Source organism: Taurulus bubalis, assembly GCF_910589615.1.
Source record: "Taurulus bubalis genome assembly, chromosome: 2".
Taxonomy (NCBI): domain Eukaryota; kingdom Metazoa; phylum Chordata; class Actinopteri; order Perciformes; family Cottidae; genus Taurulus; species Taurulus bubalis.
In genome coordinates, this window is record NC_136590.1 from 9,630,086 (window position 1) to 9,652,386 (window position 22,301).

Here is a 22,301-nt window from a genome sequence, read left to right on the forward strand (position 1 = left end):
AAAAAGTTTCATAAAAAGTCATAGAATAATATGCCATAGAAAATGGCATATAGAGGTCATAGTATAAGTCACCAAAAAAGTTATAGTATTTCACACCAGAAAGTCATTAAAAATGTACGCTACCAAAAAATTACTTAATGTAGTATGCCATTAAAAACTGATTAAAACAAACTCCAAATGCATCTGTGAGATTAATAATGAAAAAACTGATGCTGTTAGACTTGCTAGTTATATTAGAGTCCAGTAGATGATGAAAGATGTTAACATTTCAGCCTGAAACAAACTGGGACCATTTGAAGTTCACTAGTGGACTACAAAAAATTCAGAGAATGTGACCCTCATTTTGGACCACAGACAAGCAAAACAAAAAATGGCATAACTTGTAAAACTATTTGTCCATGTCCACATTCACAATAATGATTTTGACAAAGGTTGACAAAACAAACTATACTCAGATAGTGGAATGTTAACATTTAGTTACACTAGACGCTACAAGAACAAGGCGAGGAGAATCACTAAGGCTCCTGACCGCCCGGGTAATGGCCTTTTCTTCTCGTTAAGGTCTGGAAGGAACCAGATGCACTGGGCCAGCACCGAGGGGAAGAGCGTCCACTGGCATCCTAAATGAGGTCATTGCCAACTTTTTAAACTTGTGTCTGCTTTTAGAAGGTTATTGGCCAACAGGGTGCCCAACTCATTTTATGTACACACACAAAAAAACACTTTCCCATGTTTTCCTGGGTCAAATAGTTTTATTACATTATATACATTATTCCATGAATAGGTTTTAAACATGATGCCAAATGTCTACCCCAATGAACCCCAGCTGATCTGATTCTTGTATGAAAACTTTTAATTTTCTTTTTTAGAAAAGACAACCTGAAGTTTTTTTTTTTTTGGCAGTGTGAATGAAAAAGTCTCGAAGCTGCAAAGCTAAAAACAAGCACTTTATATTATAATGCAAAGTAAACCAGAATAGATCAAGTCTGCTTCCTGATTAAGAGGTAATCTCTACGTCTGCTGCACACTTGTTCAGTGCCATTACATCGAAGGAGTATACGATTATGTAACATCTTAACAACAGAGGAAACACACTGTTTTTCAATCAAATAAAAAGGCCCCCAAAAAGAATAAGCACTACTTCATAACGCTAACAAACTTGCTTTGTAAAATGAATGCAGTGTCCTCACAGTCTGTGGTATCAGCCCCAAAAAAAATGTTATATTTATTTTTCTTTGATCCCAACAAAGGAACTCATCTGACACTTTGGCAGGCACTTCTGTATTTGCTAAAGATAATCTAAAGAGGTCTTTAGAACGCAGGGTCTCAGGAAAAGAAAACTTGCATACAAAAAAAAAAAAAACGTTGCTGCTTCTTTCCTCACTGTTATGTAATCAGAGGTATATGGAAGTCTGCACTGTCGAAGAGGAGAGGTCTTTTGACTGGAGAGGGATCCTTGTCAGCCTTGTGTAGTAGTTTAAACAGCCCCGTCCCGATATTCATTGGAATCCCCATAATGATGCACTCAGACACGCCTGGAACAGGAAGACAGGAAATGTTAAGGCCCAATTAAAACAAAGGCTTCACTTCAATTTCACAACAGAGATGAAGCATCAGTTTACCACAAACGGAGTCCTTTTGTCCAAAGTAGGCGGCGTCGAAGAGATGATCAGCTGTTTTCTCGAAGGAGGCCAGCATGAGGACGCTCTCCTTCATTTTGGCTAAACCGAACCTGGTGATTCCCAGGATCTCCCCCTTTATTGCCAGAAGACAGGATGCACACAGGTGAAATTACCTCTTAACTACACACACACTGAAGAAATATCAACATTTAGACTGGTCATACCTTGTAGGACATGAGATCTGCTAGAAGCATGACGTGACGCCGGTCGATGCTCATTCCGTGGTTCACCATGGTGTACTGAATCTCATTGATGATGGTGGCTCGAGCTGCCTCAATACCCAAAGTCTTCTCAACCTAGAAAAATGCACAGGAAAACTTGTAAAAAAAAAAAACATAAAAAAAAGATGGTACCTGCAGTCAATATACAAATTAAATGGTCTTTCTGTTGTCAGACGACAGTATGGTGATTGTGGGTCGGCCTCAGTGAAGCAGCTGCAGGACAAACAAAAAACTCAAACGTTGACCTAGCGTTGGTTTACATGCTACATTGTTGTTTATATTCCTCCTGAATTCTGACAGGGAAAAATAATGTGAACGAGACAGATTGGATGTTTAAAAACCAAAAGAGTAAGGAGAATACTTTTTTTTTTTTTTTAAAGAGTTTTTCAAACATTCTTCTGCATTCATGTATCCTTTAACAAACTAATTAAATATATGAGATACAATTGAACATCACGAGCAACAGCAGCCTGCAATACAAAACAATAAAGTTTAATCAACACCTCTACAGCTTCAATAAACATTATAATCTTTATGAATATAGAGTTTACCACGGGACTGTCGCAATAAACAACATTAGTTATAGCTCGGTATACCTGCTAATTTAGGACCTACATGGTGTTATACAACAAAAAGTGAACAACTGCTTCTCTTACTCAAATTGGGGCTGGCCTCAATATTTTGTTTCTATTGGTTTGTGTGCGAGCAGGTCGGCTTGCAGACTATAATCTCTCGTGGTTACAGGTTTAGCGACAGATAAACTGAAGGCATATGTGGAACCAAAGAAAAGACACATGCAGAGCTCTTATCCGAGCTTTGGCACCACCGGGTTTAAATCTCCCTTTACAGATACCTCATATGTGTTGTTTGAAGTGGTCCTGCTTCCATTCACGCCGTGAGTTGCCATGACAGCCCTCAGGTTGTCTCCCTCCACCAGGAGCTTGTACATGGTCTTGGTGCTTTGTTCGTCAATGTGAATGACAGCTCGGGAAACTTCAGGTATACCTTGTACCACCACCTTTCCACAGGAGAAATTACAAAAACAATGCACACGTTTACTTTTTAATTAAGGGCAATACCACTTGAACTAATTCAGCACCAGAAACAAACAGTTATCCACTTAGCAATTACTCTAATCATCAACTCAGACGAGCAGATTATCACCTTCGGAAGTTCCCCTTTCAATTGCTGCAGCACGTAGTACATGGAGCTTTTGTTGTTCTCTCGCGGAGACACACACACCACCGCCTCGCCGTGCACAGCGATGTCTCCTGGTTTCACTCGCAGTTTAGACATGCAGATGGAGTAACGCACCGTTTCCGCATTTACCTAAAAGACAAAAACAAAAAACAGAGGCAAGAGATAAGATAAGATAATTCTTGACAGTTGTGTTTGTGTTCAGGGGCTATAGTGTGTAGAAATGAGTGTGGACCCCAGGCAGATTATCCAATGCGCATGCTAGTTCCCAGTTGTCAGCAATTGCTTTGGTGAACGCCATTGTATCATGACGGATCGAAATTATAGTCAAAACTACGAAAATAAGACCCAGGTTGTAACAAACTAGAATTCCTATTTCATCAATGTATAGGTATGAAAGTTAAGTGGGGATACATTTTAAATATTTAAACGCTGTGGCAGTAAAAATAAGAACCCGTGGTACCTCCAGTCGCAGCAGCCTTATTCTCTCCAGTGACAATTTCACCAGGATGAAGCAATCGTCTGGAAGGAAAACCTCCTCGATGTACTCGGAAATCTGAAGAGAAGCAAGAGACTCAATTCAGCTCATATTCTGAACGACTCTTTTGAAACTACTGGTGCCCTTGAGCAATGTTCCCTCTAATTTTTCCTGCCGAAAATGACCACAAGCCTGCGTTAGCCATAGGGGATTCAAAGAGATGACAGCAAATGCATCAATATGTATACAAGGTTGATATTTATTCAATATCCTTAATAATGGTTGGACTTTGGGAACATTTTAATGATGGTCAGTTTAGTTGAACTTAAAGGATCTTTGTTGAACTTCAATAAGGGGAGGTTATGACTGGTTATGACTGATAATGATATATATATATAAAAAATAAAAGTATCAAAGGTGTTTAGTCATTTCTCAGCAGGTACAACATAGGGGTGGGAATCACCAGAGGTCCCACGATTCAATTTTATCACGATACTTGGGTCCCGATTCGATACTATCACGATAGTATCACGATTCTGCGATATATTGAATATTGCGATTTTATTCCCTTTTTTCACCGCAAATTGTCCCCAAAGGAAAACCTTGTCAACATATTGTATCTAAGAAGATAGATAACGTTTTCAGTCTGTTCATCTCACTTCAATAATTTTTATTGCAGCAAAATGTGATTGTCAAGCAGACAAACTGACCAACACTTTCATAAATGTTGCACCTGACAAATTGAACTGCTTGTGTTACAGTCTGCATAGTCGCGTCATTCGAGCTGGACGTGCCAGAGAGGGGGCGGGGCTTATCTCTGTGGTTTATCTCCGTGCAAAGAGTTTCCATTTCTGCAATCCACTATGAAAATAACTACAATTTCTGCGTTATACTTGTTGTGGAAATCCCAAAGAGGTCGGAGCATCAAACGCCGTCGTGTCTGGGTTCATAATATTACTTCTCCAGGAACTGCGTCGGGGTGACGGTGTTACGGATTAACAGGCGGCCGTGTTAACTCGCGACTTTCGGCCGGAAGTCACCAGTTAACATGGCCGCCTGTTAATCCGTAACACCGGCCGCTTCCAGCGCTACGAGAGCACCAGCAGCCAGTTTGATTTATGCTTGAGTTAACGTCTTTGACCAGCGCCGTGTCGCGGACTTCGTCCTGTGCGCCGTGCAACAGCTGTGCAGCAGCGCCGCTACGAGTGACAGGAAGTCCAGACGTTTGATTAACACGCGGACGGCGCATTTCTCATTTCTTTCTCCGATGCCTCACATAATTGATTACATTAAAAAAAAAAAATCAATACTTGGCTTCCGTGTATCGATACAATATCGTCAGGCAAACTATCGCGATACTATGCTGAATCGATTTTTTCCCCCACCCCTAATACAACATTTAAGTGGAACTTCATTGAAAGAAAAATGCTAATGCAGTGCTTAACAATAATTATAGGCCTATTAAATTGACATAGTGTGCTTTTTCCTAAAGGTAGCCTATATAAACAATTTAATAACTTCATATTCTTCATATTTAAATATGTCTGAAAGTTTCATCCTACCTGTGTCAGTTTGGACTATTTCATCTAGCCACTCATGTTTGAACGTTAGGCAGACCTTTTTTTGGGGCGCCTGCTCTGCCTTTCTTTTCGCCCTGGTAGCCTATAAACAGCGCCGGCCCGAGCTCATGTGGCGCTCTGGGCGAGCTTCACTCCTGGCGCCCGGAGGAGGACAGCGGGGGTGGTGGGTGCTAACGGAGGCAGAGCGCTAGCAGAGGTACAGAGAGCGCATGTCGAGAAACGGGACACTGATTGGCCAAGAAGACTCGACACATCAAAGATCTTATTATTGCGAAGATGGCTCACTCCTATCTCAGAAACACTGGCGCAAAAAAGATGTTTAACCCCTGAAAAAAAATTGTTTGTGCGGTCTGAAAAATCTATTGCGCGGCCACTTCGACTGGCCTGCGCAGCCGCGCACGCGCACAGCTTAGAGGGAACACTGCCCATGAGTTAATACCATCACTCTAATATCACTGATTCAATGACAAAACGATAAAAAAGACACGTTGAAAATATGCTGCTGAGTGGAGTACCTCTCCGAGAAGAGTTTTCTCGATCCTTCCCTTCACCAGCCGGCCGAAGTCAGCGTCGTTTTCCACATCCAAATGAGCCGTAATTATAGGGGTGCTGAGTGGTGAATATGGTTCAATGGATTATTCAAAGCAAATCAGGGATTTATTCATTACTGTGACAAAAAGACAATGTATGCGTCCCAGTAGAGCTCATTCGGCTTAATGCGCTAATTCAGTGTCTAAACCATGGATGTTTCATTAAAAGTAACAAAGAAAACAAGTAGAAGAAAGTGTCAAACATGGTAATTATTCTTCTGCTCATATGACAGAGAAAAAATAAGGAAACGCAACGATATATCGTACCTGATGTTCCTGGAGGCATTGATGATCTCTTTGATGCGAGGCACCCCTAGAGTGATGTTCATGGACGCCACACCAGCAAAGTGGAAGGTCTTCAGGGTCATCTGAGTGCCAGGCTCTCCGATGCTCTGGGCACACAGGGCCCCTACTGCTGAGCCGGGCTCCATCTGGGCTCTGTGCGAGGAAAACCAATGATATGAGAGCCGACTCAACCTTCATCAAACTGACAATTAAGAGAAACATGGCAATTATTATATGAACGTCATCCTCTTCATCATAATCATCTGAACAGCCTAAAGATGACTGTATGAGGTGTGTGCTCGTGGGAATAAAATAAGCCAATAACTAGATAACAATTTTACAGCATTACCAAGGCATATAACTCATTTATCTTTTTTTTGTTTTAATTGAATCTGGATCCAGTCTTTGCCTCTGGTGCCAACATGAATTTGACGTTTGAGTGACATTTCTTAATTGCCACTTTGAGAAATTGACAATCTTGCTCACTACTGGCTCGGTGTGCAGACGTGAGAAAATAAGCAGGGTCTTAACTCTTCTGCTACATTTTATCTTCCACTATTACAGTCTCTTTTTGAGAAATGAGGAGCAACACTATGAATGCCTTCCAGAAGGAGCCGACTGAAAATGCCTGCCGTTAACCTCACATTTAGAGTTTGTTGTTTCTTATCACACTATTTGATAAGTTTACGCCTGCCCTGTGATGTGGTTTGAAAACACTTTATTATAACTAGTCATTTTCCAGCATAACACTACCCTGAGGCTTACAGTTATCTGCAGTTTAGCATCTTCTTGCAGCATAAAACAAAACTTTTGGGTGCGTGTGGACATAAAAATCGATTAGCTCCTTTATAAAAAAAAAACAAAAACACTGTTTTGCTGAAAATGGGCTTCAAACAAAGACAATAAGGCTTAAAATAAAACGAGGCGTCTTATACCTCATGTACTTGTCTCTGCAGGTTTCAAGGAACTTCTCCAGCTGGGTGGGCGTTATGCGGTCCAGCTGATAGAGAACCTTTGGCTGCAAGACAAAAATAGTGAAGAGCAATTAAGTTACAGAAATAGCTGCACTTAAAGATATTGCGACACAATAATCCACGCTGTGTGGTGCCGACGTACCTCGCTGGTGCCATTGTCGTTGATGCCGTACTTGTCTCTGGTCTTCTTGATCCTTTCTGAGATAGTCTTAGTAAATTTCTTCATCTCCTACAGTTGAGGGAAAAGAAACCAACAATTTCACAGGTCGAGTCAAAAGGCTCATGGATACCTTTCAGAGCAAATAAAGTGAGACACGATACACTGCCATGCAGTAGTTAGATGTTACAGTAAAGGCATGACCGATGCAAACTCCTAGTAAAGCACACTGAGCAATCTCTTTAAGAAACGAACAAACACCTGCATTGCTTTTAAGAAAGCAGTCAGATGTCAAAGCATGAATCTAAGCGCAATGACGCAGGCTTTTAAAATAGCAACAACGTGGTTATTAAATAAATTATCAATCCGTTCCAGCTCTCGTTGACACAACATTCTCGAATCAGTTAAACCACAATTCAGCATGCTTGGTCACTATACCTCCAGGTACTTCTCTGAGCCTGTGTCAGTTAACGCCTTCACAAAAGGGAGGAAAGGTTCACATGAATTATTGCCGGCAAGTAACTGCATGTAAATGGATTTTACTCTATGTAATTGGATTGTTTAATTAACTACATCCAAGAAAACCAGTTTTCTGCCTATTATACACAGTGTCCAAAACCAAAGGATACAAAACAATGTTTTGTGGAGTTGTTCCACCACAACCACAGGTGGTGTAAGGATTTTCTCTCTGCACCATTTACCAGACTGAGGATGCAACATCAGTCAAGAAAAGTAAATAAAAAGATCAATAACACATGAGTGGATCTTAAAACCGAAACATGTTTTTTTATGTTTCTTAAACTTGTACAACAAAAACCCAGTGAGAGTTATTCTGAAATATAAGTGGACATGTGGGTGCATATCCATCAGTTGTATTTGCTGAAGTGATTAGAATTATAGATGAATGGTTCTGCATAATCTCAAACACGTTTTGGATTTTAAAAGGATAAGGCTGGCAATACTCGTATCCTTATGTCAAGCGTACCTTTAAAGCGCTATACAAATAACATGTATTATTAATATTAGCATTGTTCTAGTTACAATGAATTCATCCTAATGACAAATATTGTCAGCATAGCCAAAGCCTGCTATAACTTATTCTTCTCTGCCCAAAACTATAAAAAAATATAATCTATTTTTAAGAATTAACCAGTTGGGAAAAGAAAGACTACCAGAAATGTTGCTTGGATGTCTTAACTTTTCAAAATACATACAAACATTTTAGTGATTGTTCAACCTTGATAGATACCTGATGGTGGAATCGTTGAGCTATTAAGAGTGATTTCTATTTTTGCTAACCGTTTCCTGTTGATCAGCTACACAACACATTTCAGCATGACCCACTTCCCCTTGAGAAGTGAGCTTCTTTGATTTAAAAGGTAACATAAATATAGATAGCAACCATATCACTTTAATGAGCCACGCTCTCAAAACTTCTGCATTTTGTTCCATTTTATTTCCACTGCAAGAAGGAAGGTAGTTGTGGAGAAGTCATACCAACAGGCCTTCCGTAATAAAAACAAATGTATTAGAGAAAAATATAAAACTTTGATTGCCGGCACCAGAATGTGATAAGGTTACGTACCTCCAGGAAATCGTCTTTGCAGCACAAGAAGTCAACTCTCTTCGTGATGGCATCAGCAGTGAGGACCAGCTCGTTTTGGCTGAGTGACGGCTCGTCTGGACACACGTAGATCGCCTGCGGCAGACGGAGGGGATCGAAAAGAGGTCATTGAGAGAAACAACTCGCCTTAACACACAAATCACCCATTGAAGAGTATAATATTGGGACATATTTATGTCTTTATATTCCTATCGGATCTCCATTTACTGGCAAGTGCTTTTTTTAACAAATAAAATCCCGACAATTGCTTGTACCATTACTTGTCTTCTAACCTCTTGATAGATGGTTGAAATTGCCTTGCTATAAATTGATAAAGCATAGATATAGAGGCAGTGGACAGACCGAATAAATCACACATCATAATAATAATAATAATAACAGCTGCTCTTTTGCTATGATTGATAACAGACCTTGAATTGACACCCTGTTTGAAATGTACCATTAAAAGAAAAATACCTTTCTGATCAAAGAAACAATAACAACATGCAGCAGACGGTTTTGCTGCAGAGCTCACAGTCTCTGGCATCAATCTCGTCTTGTGACACACAGTCACTGTGGTAAACATAGGTGGCATTTAAGTCTGATTGCAAAATCTAATCAAACTGTACCAACAAGAAAATACAGAAACACCTGCGAACTACAGCATCTATTCTTGAATACAGTTTTTTTTTTTACTGATTATAATTTAACACATAAGTTGTTTTGCTGCCTTGTGTGCAAAAATGAACAATATAAACAAACCTTAAAAAGGCACCAGAAAACATTCATTTGTTTTTTGTTTTCATCTCCCCCTAATCCGAGTATTTCAATATTTCTCAGTTAATTGGAGCGTGATAGAGGTTCTAATGCCTTAAAGGGAACAACAAAAATAAGGATGCCGACAGTGCGAGTAAACAAGACCTGGAGGTGACAATTGACTGGAAAATGTATTCTCAATTACTGATCAAATAACTCTGCCAACTAGACCACTTTTCTACTAGGAAAATTAATTGAAACTTCCTGCAATTTGATTTAGTTGGCTGGAAATGCTGCACATTTCCTCAGAAAATTAATTTGCTGAAATGTTCACATGAAAAGCTTCTCTGCTAATGAGCTGATCCTAAAGCTGGCCATTAGCTTCACACAGCAGGACGCTACTGTTTTATCCCCACAGAGCACTGGCCTAAAATAGTTGAAAGTTGAGACACAATATGAGACCAAACAAAGCAGGAATGATATAAGTATGGTGTTATTGGACTGCACTAATAGGAAGGGTTATGTGAGATACATTAACTATACTATTGGTTTGCACATGTGTTTATCTATGCGTAGGTATGGATGTGTTTCAAGCGGGAGAAAGAAAACAGCGGGCAAGAAGAAAGAAAATACCAAGCAAAGCAGATCCAAGAACTACCCTCTCACCCGGATGTTGTCTAGGACTCTCTTAAACTCCAGCGGCTCATCCTTTCCCTCCATGGCAGCTGGATCCAGCCCATCGCCGCCATAAATAAACTGGATGATGTCGCCGGTGGAGCTGCGTACTGTCAGGTCGTACTGTGAGCACAGATCTTCCAGGGACTTAACCAGACGCCTCTGTCCAAGCAAGCACAGTGAGATATGTGACAGACGCATGAAAAAAGCATCTGCACTGACCTGAAAGTATACTTTTGGTTCAGGCATATATGTGAAAATACATCAGAGATGCTCTGTTGTTTAAACTTTGATAGGTTTCATTTGCATACTTGGAGATGTACATCGATTAACTGGAAGACAAACAAAAAATCCATTAACCATTATTGATTACATTTGTTTACCAATTCCAGCCTCCAGATGTGAGGATTTCTGCTTTTCAGTGAACCATTTTAGATTGAATGTCTTTGGGTTTAGGACATTTAGCAATCAATATAAGCGGGTATGTCATGGGTATTTTATATTTTTTTAGACAAAATGTGACATTAGAAAGATGTAAATTATTAGTGGTGAGAGTGAACCCAAACAGTGAAGTTACGGGCCCGGACAGCTACACTCCTAATAAAGCTCTGTAAAGTTGAGGGAAACTAAAGATTTAAAAACATTGGTCATTTGCGTTTATATTATTTATGAATTGTGTCTATAAAACACCAACATGTTATGATATTTGTGACCTATGAACTTTATTTGTCATTTTCCACTATTTGACCATTTTCTTATATTTTAGATTAAACGATAAATAGAAAATAGATGGAACAAAGATAATTGATAATAAAAGAACGTACCGTTGTCAGAAATGTCCCAGCATACAATGCTAAATAATAAAGTGGCACCACGTAATGTAATTTTTAATTATTAATTACTTAATTGAATTATGAATGTCTATTTTAAGCAGTCTCTGACAACACAAACCCCACAATAACTGCCCTTCTACAGTTTGGTGTTTTTGAAAAAGACATTTTACTAAAAGAAGATTATGGGCTGGACAGGGATTTTATCTAACAAATAAATATAAGAGGTTGGTAGAAGTGAGGAATAATATACCTGCATATATCCAGTCTCTGCAGTTTTCACAGCAGTGTCCACCAGACCTTCTCGGCCAGCCATGGTGTGGAAAAAGAACTCGGTGGGTGTCAGGCCTGAATAGAAGCTGTCGGCCACAAAGCCTTTAGCAGCAGGCAGCTGGAGAAAAAAACATTAAGCAGCCAAACTGAGGATTCTTGAAACATGTAAAATGACTAAGACCCAACCTAATGCTCCCAAGCTTTGACCATTAATAATAATAATAATAATAATAATAATAATAGCTAGGATTTATATAGCGCCTTTCATGAAACCCAAGGACGCTTAACAAAGACATAAATAAACATAACAAATGCAACAGTAGCTAGAGGACATAGGCTTTGGTGAAGAGGTGAGTTTTGAGGAGTTTTTTGAAGGTGTCCAGAGATGGTGTGTTGCGGAGCTCTATGGGGAGAGAGTTCCAAAGTGTGGGGGCTGTCACACTGAAGGCTCTGTCCCCAAAAGTTTGCATTTTTGTGTGAGGGATGGAGAGCTGACCCGTGCCTGAGGATCGAAGGTTCCGGGACTGTGTGTAAGGGTGGAGGAGGTTAGATAGATACTGAGGAGCCAGGGCATTGAGGGATTTGTAGGTGAGGAGGAGGATCTTGTAGGTGATGCGGGACTTGACCGGAAGCCAGTGGAGGTGGATGAGGGTCGGGGTGATGTGCTGATTACCATTGACATGGTAATCAATGCCCAAATAAGTATTTGAATGAGTCTTATACATGGTATAATAAATAAAAAGCAATAGTAATCTCACATTATGCATCAACATTTATTATTATGGAGCAAGTCTGAGACAGACAGTGCTGTTTGTTGTGATTGTATACGTTAGGAGATAGATAGATAGATAGAGCTGTCCTTGGTACTGAAAGGCAGTGGAGGAGCACCCCACCCCCCTGCCCCTTGGATAAAGAAAGATATAAATAGAGACTAACAGAAATTGATGCTTTTTGATTTAGCCAAACAGAGGCTGGAATAACATGAGTACCGATTACAAATAATCCACGTCAAAACCCTTCAGAGCTGATGAGCCACAGAGAGCACCATCCTTACAATCACACACCAGAATACAAATCAGTCAATACAAATAAAACACAATGGACATGTAATGTGTCGTAAAATACATGAATTGGGTCTTACTTTTGAATGCTTTTCAAAGTGAGGCAGGGAGCGATTCTCAAATCCATCAGGAACTCGAGAGCCACTTATGGCCTGCTGGCCCACACAGGCAATCATCTGGGAGATATTAATGAAAGACCCTGTATGTAAATTTAGAGGAAATGGATGAAAAGGTGAGGCACAGTACACAAACAAGAAATTAATAATAATGATAGAAAACCGAACACACGTATAGATTCCAAATTCAGTTAGCTTCTTAATTTAGTGTTAATTACTACAAAAACACAAATGAATTTCAACGTATTCACTTGAGTATTTGTTCTACCGACACGCATCTGTTTATAAGTTAGAGGATAACTTGTTGTTTACGGCAGTTTGCATTAAAGAAGGTTATCTTCCTACGAGGACAGCTCAGAAAAGAAAATGTATGAGCTGTGGCCTCACACAATAATAATAATGCAGAAAACCTTCATACATTTTCTGAAAAATACTATATTTTAGTTTCAAGCACAAACGAGTTGAAACTACTTTGATTCTATACCATTCCCACACACATCTGTTTTTGTCAATGACTGACTTGTTATTCATAGAAAATTGCATTAAAGAAAGCCTTCTTCAAACAATGACAGCTCAGAAAATAATTGAATGAGCTGCTGACTACTTTTAAGCAAGTAAACTAACCAAAGTTAGTTTGATAAAGTTCAAAGTGGCTTTGCTGTAAAGAGCTACATCTTTCATTAAAACGGAGTTCTTTGTATCTTACACCGATTCCCCAATCATCTTATGAATTGTAGTTGTTTTTAAACTCCTACTCCAACAACTCATTGAACAAATTGTTGAGGTCATGTAAGTTTAGAAAAAACATTCATTTTTTTAAATGGCTTCCTGCTTGTATTTGAAGGTTACTGTCAGAATAACAAAGTCTTAACAGGTTAAAAGGATAATTGCCTCAATATTTACACATCCTATAATAAAAAATATACATATCCAAACTAAGATTTAGTTTATTATTCACGGTTCCTTTCCAGAGAGCTTACCTTTGGAGCCACAAAGAGCCATGACAAGAGGGCTGTTGCTCTTGTCGAGCTCCCTGAGGCAGGCACTACCAGCTCGATCCCTGATGACGGACAGCTCTCTCAAGATGAGAGCCTATTAAGGCAAACAAAGGCAACAAACATGTTGATAACCATGTGAGAAGCCTTTTGAAACCTATTATTTTTTTCAAATTGTTTTTATTCTCAAAAGCTGAGTATACAGTTATACATTGCCCCCCCCAACACAGAACAAATCACACTGCTTCAATTGTCAAAAATCACATTGCAGTATGAATAGCTCAAGTATACACAAAGGTAAATTAATTCTATTATTAATTCCTACAACAGCATCAAGATAACTAAATAAAAGAATACAAAAATAAAATAAAACCGTCCAAGAAACCTATTCTTTAAACACCAACTCAGTGGTGTGTGTCGGAGTCTGAATGCCATTTGAGTCTTTTCAATGTTCTAAGATTTTCCTCTCTTGAGAAAGTGTCGTCTGAGGTCTGAAAGGAGTCTGTGAATGTAGATATTATTAAGTGTCCAACAGTAGCCCAACATTGGTTATGACATGAGAATGAACAAGACATACATACATAATACATAATTTAATTATATCAATAATATCAGTCTATATACTCCTGAGATCAAGCTTTCTCACAAACCTCACAAACTTTAATTACTATCTAACTCCCTTTCAAGATCATTTAATGGTTCTTCCGCTACAGGAAGTCTTTCTAACTACACGTGCACGCACACCTACCTCCAGAGTCTCCTCTGCTGTGCATCCCGGCTGCTGCTGCAACTTTCCTGTTTGTAGAGCTTCGATGTATTCGTCACACTTTGTGTAACCTTCATCCAGCAGGTCCTGTTTGGCCTTCAGCAGACCCTGGCCAGGTGTCACGTCACCAATGCCAATAGAAAAGCCGCGGTTGGCTGAAAGTAAAGGGGGTGTAAAAAATCAATTAAAAAAATCTACTAAAGTTGCAATCAGCATCTCTATAGATTATCCAATTTTAAATGACCTAATATGTACCAAATAACAACAGAGAGTCACTTGTACTGTAATCATCTTCTCTATGTATTTCTGATTGACAGGTGATAAGATTAACGGAACATTGTCAGAAATGTTATATCCCGAGGACCACCTACATAGATACACCGGAGCGAGTCTGGCCAGGCGAGACATGGCGTTAGCAGCCTCCAGCTGTCCCCAGTCTCTCAGCAAAATGTAGAAGATGTTGTTCTTAGAGCCTGACCCCAAGGTGCCCTTGTCCAAAGAACCACACATCAGCTCACTGTTGTGGATCACCATGACTGGAAATGTGACAATGAAAAAGCGAGAATTGATGTCATTAGGTCACAGGATAGAACACGAAGGAGACAACTGGTGCTGTTTGAGAGGGTTGCTGAAGGCTGAAAGACATTCAGCTTGGAAGCATTCATTATGGCTGGACTTTTGACAAAATAACTTTTTTGGGGGGGAAATATTTGTATTCATAATATGATTCAATGGTTGACAGATTGAAACAGTAGGGTTACTTTCTTAGGAAAAATGATAACTACCAGGGATGGGTATTTTTTTCAATATTGTAATTTATTAACTTTCACTGGAAACATTGTGGTGACAGGAACATATAGCATATGTCTGCTACATTTCTCAAAAGTTATACTGAACAACTAACTTTTTATTTCACACTTGTAACAAATGTTGTTTGCTATTACACGGAGCTTTGGAACACAGTTCAGTGCATTGCACATTATATTTTATATTAATTTTGCATACATTTTTCATATTGAATGTATTTGTGTAGTTGTATTGTTTTCAATTATATCAACCAGCTCTTGTGTCTCCTCGTAAAACATCGTCAGAAGAGTGTTTTAAATTGAGAGTATGAAAAGACACACCTTGCGCGCGCCTCTCTCCCTCTCTCTCCATCCCTCTCTCTCTCTCCCTCCCCCTCTCTCTCTCCCTCTCTCCCTCTCTCTCCATCCCTCTCTCTCTCTCCCTCCCCCTCTCTCTCTCTCTCTCTCCCTCCCCCTCTCTCTCTCCCTCTCTCCCTCCCTCTCTCCCTCCCTCTGGTGTGTTTACTGGACATTTCTATTGAAGAAACTCACAGGAGTCGTTGGAGCAGAGATCCTCTCCCTTGCCACAGTACTGTTTGCCCTTGGTCCGCAGGTTGGCCTTGACTGGACAGTCCTTGCTTGGCTTCAGAATGAGGCTGAAGATCTGTTTGCCCGTCCACAGAGCCATGGGCTTATGGACACACACAGCAAAATATTAGTGCGGGGCCACAAACGGAGAGTTACGTAATTTCCCCAGAGTGCAGTACCTTCATGATGGCCGGACGGGGGAGCGAGATCTTGATTTTTTCATCTTGGTCCACAAGGATTGAAGCAATTATCTGACAAGCTTTTGCTCTTTCAAAGAAGGTGTCCTTCAGTGTCAAGAGGTAACCCCCTAGGAGGTAGAAATAAGCTATAAAGTTAAAGTCAGGCACGCAAACTCAGAGGTGAAAAATGTAAACCCCCTTCCCCAAATTATTATTCAAATTTCTTTTTTTTTTTAAAAGGTGCATTCTAGCAATGATTTTTTTCCCCACTGACAAAATCACCCAGTCTCGTTGCATTAGTATCAAACAAAACATTTACCGTCCTATTACTCTCCTTACTGAACACGACACTTATTTAAACTATACAAATATATTTTAGAATATCCGCCAAAGCACCAGAAGCCTCACATCATACAGAAACAGACCACTGTGACTGACTGCCACCGGTCACTGCACTGACCTGTCAGAAAGTCCTGAATGGCAGCAATCAGAGGTTCGCCATTTCTTGGAGTGACGAGATTTGCTTTTGTCTGGAAGAGAAGATAATTGGTGATAAAGTGAAGCAATTTCCTACAAGCACCACAATTGCCAGCTATCTTTTCATTGCTGTACGTCAGTCTGATAGGTGTGTGTATGATGCATACCCCCATCAGAACGAGGGCCTCAGCTTTGGCTTCTTCAGTCTGAGGGAGATGAAGGTTCATTTCATCTCCGTCAAAGTCGGCATTGTACGGGGTGCACACACACTCGTTGAACCGAAACGTCCTGTGAGGTTTGACTTTGGCCTGTGAATTTGAGAAAAAAAGAAGAAAAAAAGCAACTAAACATAGATTTACTACATGAGTAATCCTGTAATATTTTTGCACACATTGGGCACATACCGTCCATTCGTTTTAAACACGTCACATCTTTTTTTATTGATCTTTTTTTGCGTTTTCTTTTCTCTTACTACAGTTATTGTGTTCATAAGGTATCCAATACTAATTAAAATGATGTGAAAACCTACTTAAACCTGTGTCTAATTGACGATCACTGAATCAAAACTGTTGGGAAACGTTATGCTCACAACGGTTTATTCAATCTTTAGAAGACCAACTCATTTAGTTAGGTTTACTTGGACAGATGAAAACTGTTCAAGGCGCAGGTAACTTGAATTATCTATTTTGTTCCAATCTGTTACAAACATCTGTCAAGTGCCTATGCTTGATCGGTGTTCAAAAGCTATTTACAGTTATTATAAGAGCATAAAAGTGCACGCAGACGCTACTTTTGATTCCTCCGGTTTCTTCCAGCGCCTGACAAAACTTCACGTGCCACTTAAGATAAAAGCAGTGGCTTTAGAGCTGTGCACTGAGCCTGCAAATTGCTTTTAAAGGCAAACTGTGGAGAGTACATTAAGAGCTGTGAACCAACAAAATAAAAATAAAAGCTAATGTTGGCACAAAGGGAGAAAATTAACAACCTAGTTTAACCACCCAGATTGATGCTTCAGTTACAATTTTTTACTTTAAAATGTGAAAACTAAACATGAAAAAAAATAAAGATCCGTAAGTAAGTCAGAAAATCAGCGTAGTCTTAAACTAAGCTTACGATGTGGGCCATGATGCTGAGTTTGTGCAGGGAGGGTTGTCGATTGAAGAGGACGATGTCTCCGTCCATCAGGTGCCTTTCCACCACATCCCCAAACCTCAGCTCTTGAGCTATCTTCTCACGGTTTCCATATTTCAAAAACCTGACCGGATATAAAGATACATTTTTGGTGGTGAACCACAGCAAGAAATGACCGGTTATATTTTGCATAAGAAGCAGAAAGCCAAACCTTTTCATCTGTGTGTGACGATTCTGGATAAAGTTGGCTCCGGGATGAACCTCAGGACCATTGCGGACCAGTTTCCTCAATAGCTCTAAATTGGCTTTGTTCACCTATAACAAACATAGTGTCACATTTAGCTTTAGTTCTGCCATGGAAGTGGTAGTTTAGTTTAGTTTAGTGAGGCTTACCTTCTCTGGGTATGTCAGGATTTTGGCCACATGCACAGGGACGGCCACCTCATCGATCCTCAGGTTTGGGTCGGGTGAAATTACAGTTCTGCCAGAGAAGTCCACTCTTTTTCCTGAGAGGTTTCCTCTGAATCGACCTGAATTTGTACAGCAACTAAATCAGTCACTGTAATTTAAAATGTGCACTTCTCTTCAGTTTTCTTCACTCAATTGTACAAGCTGAGTACAAAATGAATATCTGCCAAGTGACAAATTACTTCAAAATGAGTCTTGTGGGTTCAAATCGATTGGCGTAACAACTCACACAAACCCTTAACATTTGAGACAACATTAAAAAAACTCTTCCTCTTGTACAGTGTATGAGTGAGTAAGCTTGAAATGAGTGGCTAAAAGCAGCTTTATAAGAAAGTCAGTCAGTAAGGTCAGTTTGAAATGTAATGGTTAGAGCTCATTTTCTCTTTCCTGTACTTGCTAATGGCATTCACTGCACAGAGTAAAATTGGTATAAATAGATCTCACAGGTATAAATATATAGTATACCTTGTTTCCCTTTAAGTCTCTGCACAAAGCCTCTGGTCCATTTCTTAGGTGCCATGTTGAGCGGGATGCCAGAAAGCTCGCTGTTGATGTAAAGAGCACACTGCAGCTGGAGGAAGTCCCAGTCCTCCATGATCATCTGGGTCTTTGCCCCTGTCATACGATGCTAAATGATTTAAAAAACAAAAAATGAGTTTGTTAATGTGGGCCAATCCACATGAAATGCAATTAAAAATAACTGCAATCAAGACATTTGTGTTGTTGTATGGCTGATAATTAACTTCAGAGCAGGCCTCAACAGTCATCCCATTACAACACTTAGCAGCGTTTGGTTCGTTAGTATTCGTTGAGCAGGCTACTTCAGAGACAAGGAAAAGGGCAGTTTTTAATATGTGGCAGAGAGATTTCCTCTTTTAAGGAATATGTTACACGCAGAGTTGACCCTCTGACTTTATTGGTCAGTAGGCACAGGAAAATGGGAAGGTAGCTGGAGGCTGCTGGAATCTGAAATAATGTAGTTTTCCTTTGTTAAAGGCTGATATCAGTCGTTTATGGCCACTTGCCCACTGCTGCTCATTTACGTTTATTTAACTTAGAGCCTTCTTGTAGTCTTAAGTTTACAGTCTTCAAGGCCCAAATCTCCAAATTTCCTACACATTTCCTGTACTGGATAGAAGGTAAGTAGCCACCATCAATAATAGAAACCGACCTTTTTGATGACATCGTTAAGGAAGATTATCTCTGTGAGCTTCATAGTAAGGTCATCCTCGTTAGTGCCGGACTTCAGGTCGCTGATCACAGAGGGTCGTATGCAGAGTGGAGGCACCAGGAGGCGGGTGAAAATGAGGTCCGCGGGTTTCCCTGCCTCAGGGTTCATCAGCAGCAGGGGAATGTCTTCTTGGGCAATCCTCTTAAACATGTTCAGCACCACCAGCGGGTTCAGGTTTTCCTGGAGAGGCAAAATACAAGTTTGTAAGTATTTCTTTAAGATACAATACTTATTTTTGAAAAAACAATGTAATACACAGCGCTGTGTCATCAGTGTCTGATTTAATACAGAATATACATAATTCAGTTTAAGAACTTACACTTAAATTATTGAATATGTAGTAAATAACATTTTTTAAAGGATTTTTGAATAGATGCTAATTTTAAATACATTTTTTTTAAATCTCAAGTACCCCATTTAAGAACCACTGCTCTAGATTGAGGAATAAACCCATGATATTGTAGAAAACCTTTTTCTTTATTTGGTAAAATATGCTAAATTTCTCAATAATAGAATAAGAATCCGACCAACAAATTAAAGTCAATTTAAAACTCTTGTTTCATTCATTAGACAAAAAAATATTGAGGCTTGAAACCTCGCTCTACTTCTGATATACTTTTTTGTATCTCACGTATGCTCATCCCTTGCCATACCGTGACAACATTTAATGACACCAACTGCATAGTCAGTGTGAAAAAAAGTGTAAAAAGTTCACCTGTGCTTTGTTTAGCAAAGGTTCCACCACTTTGTTGTGCTCAATCGCAATATCAAAGGACTGCAGGAACTCGGACACAAAAGCATCCACCACCTTCTTGGTCGTTTTATACTTCTCATGGATGATCTTAAGCAGGCCACACTTTTTCACTGGTCCTGAAGAGAAAAAGAGACACATGACCCAAGTTTATCCCATTATTACATCAAGATGGAGAGCACAACAAGCTGGTGTTGAAAAGTAAATATCAAAGGAGAACATGTCTCTTTTTACCATTGAATGCTGAACAACTCAGACAGATTGTTCTTTTGCGACACTTATCCGAGATCTTCTTCTTCAACCCTCGTTTCTGGAGATAGGGCAGGTTAGGCTTCTTCAAGATATCCATGAACTGCAGTTTCTCTTCTTTCGTCAGCATTATGCTCGAGCATGTCTTACAAATCATCTGGAGACATGAAGGAATACCACATCACAATGAGGGTGTTGAAACATTGTCTCACAGAAATGCATTGTCTCACAGAATCGCTTATTGCTTATTAATAATTATACATTTATAATATACAAAAGTTGGATAACACTATAAAAAAAGCTTGATAAACATGATCGCAATGGAGATTTATACACATATTTACTTTTATAAGAGATAAGCATTCAGAATATATTCTACTTGTTCTAATTGTGATACTCTAGTGACACCTAAAGGAACAATATATGGTTGCTTGCTGGATTACAAATATCTTGTTAAATTCAACTTCTGGGCTTCCTGATTGAATTTTGGTCACCCCTAATAGTTTACGCCAACCGTCTGATATCGTCTTCCACAAAGTGTTAGACCCCAAATGACTAACCCATTGTGGATTACCGTGATATTACATTAGACTGTGAACTTGCCTGTAAGATTCCTATGGTGGCTTTAAAATAGCCAACATGAAAACATGGCAGCTCCAGATCCAAGTAGCCATAATGTCCCAAGCAATCTGCCAGATTCTTCCCACATGTCAAACATGGTCTGTCTTTCTCACTGGTGCCCTGCAGGAAACATGAGAACAGCAACATGAAGCCTGCAGTATGAGGATGGACTACAGCGACATGAAGTTATATCAGAAATGGGTGACGACATTATTGCAAGTGTTTTCCCGTATCACTGTAAACAGGAGTAAGACAAGTGTGTGTGCATGACATACCATGCGGTGGTCCAACACTCCATAGGGCAGTGGGGTGTGTTTGGTGTCTTGGCTGTACAAATTCTTGCTGACCACCTGGATGTGGGCCTGCTGACGCATCTGTTCAGCAGATTTCATCCCAAAGCAGATGTGGCTTCTGTGAACAAATACAAAGAGTAAAGCAGAAAGAAAAAAGTGTGCAGTGACACGTTTCTGATGTGAACTACAAATCAACAAACACACACACACACACACACACACACACACACACACACACACACATATATACATATATGTATATATGAATTGACAAATTTATGGGTACTGCATCGCCACACCAAACATCCTTATCGATGGGTTTGATGCTTTGATTGATGTCCACAACTACTAACGTCATGCTGATGAAACAAACAGCATCGTACTGTAACGTCTCTTCATTCAACACGTGTAGGACAACTGACGTTAACGCTCAAGTCAACATCTCTGAATCAGTCTGGGCGTTTGATGGGGGCACTGTATCCTCTTTATTATGAAAAACAACGTCGGCAATATTAGCCACATTGCAAACTGACATTGGCTAACCGGCGAGCTAACTAGTTTCAGTTAGCTAGCAGTGTTCCTATACTCACATTTTCTTGGCCACATCTGTCTCTCTAAACTGCTCCTTCACCATTTTGGCAGCTTCTCCTAAACAAACTACGACACGAATAAATACAATGTTATTTTTGTCCTCATTACAGCGGGCCAGACGTGTGCTTGTAACCAGCACGATGTCACTTCACTTTCCCCATGTTCAAATGCTAGCAGCTAGCTACGCTACATGCAGAGCGTTGATAACATAGCGTGTGAGCTACAACAGACGCTGCCTTCAGTGTCAATCGGTAATCTAGCAATTTAACCCTTTAAAGGGTGAAAACATGCTACAAAACGTTTGTATGCTGTCGTGTCGTCTATTGATGTTGTTTTCATTCATAGACAACTCAGACTCAGAGTATACGGAATATGCTGGAAAGCCCACAAAAACGTATTTTTTTGTAGAAAAAAAAGTTTACAAGAAGTATGTGAACGCAACACAAGCCTGTGCACAACAACAGTAAGAAAGAGAAGTCAGGGGAGCACGAGCACAATCAGTCTCAAGTGAGTGCTGACACCTAGCGGTAAAAATGTGTAATATCTCCAGAAGGGATTTGGCTAGAAAGGTGTGCTAACTAAAATATGTTATGGCATCTTATTTATGTATTGTCAACCTTGTCTTGCTTAAAGGACTATTGTTGTGTTTATGCTTAAGGTGAGGATCAGGGAATTAATGTACTGTAGCAGGCCAAGAT

The 22,301-nt window shown here is 39.8% G+C and overlaps 1 protein-coding gene across 1 annotated transcript; it reads right to left on the reverse strand.

Moving 5' to 3' along the window:
• Positions 1–832: 832 nt before the first annotated feature.
• polr3a (polymerase (RNA) III (DNA directed) polypeptide A) lies at positions 833–21,646 on the reverse strand (the record flags this gene model as incomplete). Its single annotated transcript, XM_079237318.1, has 31 exons — positions 833–1,535; positions 1,623–1,755; positions 1,847–1,978; positions 2,757–2,921; positions 3,068–3,232; positions 3,564–3,656; positions 5,674–5,767; positions 6,016–6,186; positions 6,969–7,051; positions 7,150–7,236; positions 8,750–8,863; positions 10,190–10,360; positions 11,282–11,419; positions 12,443–12,561; positions 13,459–13,570; positions 14,222–14,394; positions 14,611–14,775; positions 15,577–15,715; positions 15,792–15,919; positions 16,252–16,321; positions 16,436–16,576; positions 17,382–17,523; positions 17,611–17,714; positions 17,793–17,929; positions 18,333–18,495; positions 19,039–19,278; positions 19,814–19,968; positions 20,084–20,255; positions 20,702–20,839; positions 20,995–21,130; positions 21,603–21,646. 31 exons carry the CDS (start codon positions 21,644–21,646, stop codon positions 1,387–1,389), a joined length of 4,173 nt encoding a protein of 1,390 aa, XP_079093444.1. The 3' UTR covers positions 833–1,386.
• Positions 21,647–22,301: the final 655 nt, after the last annotated feature.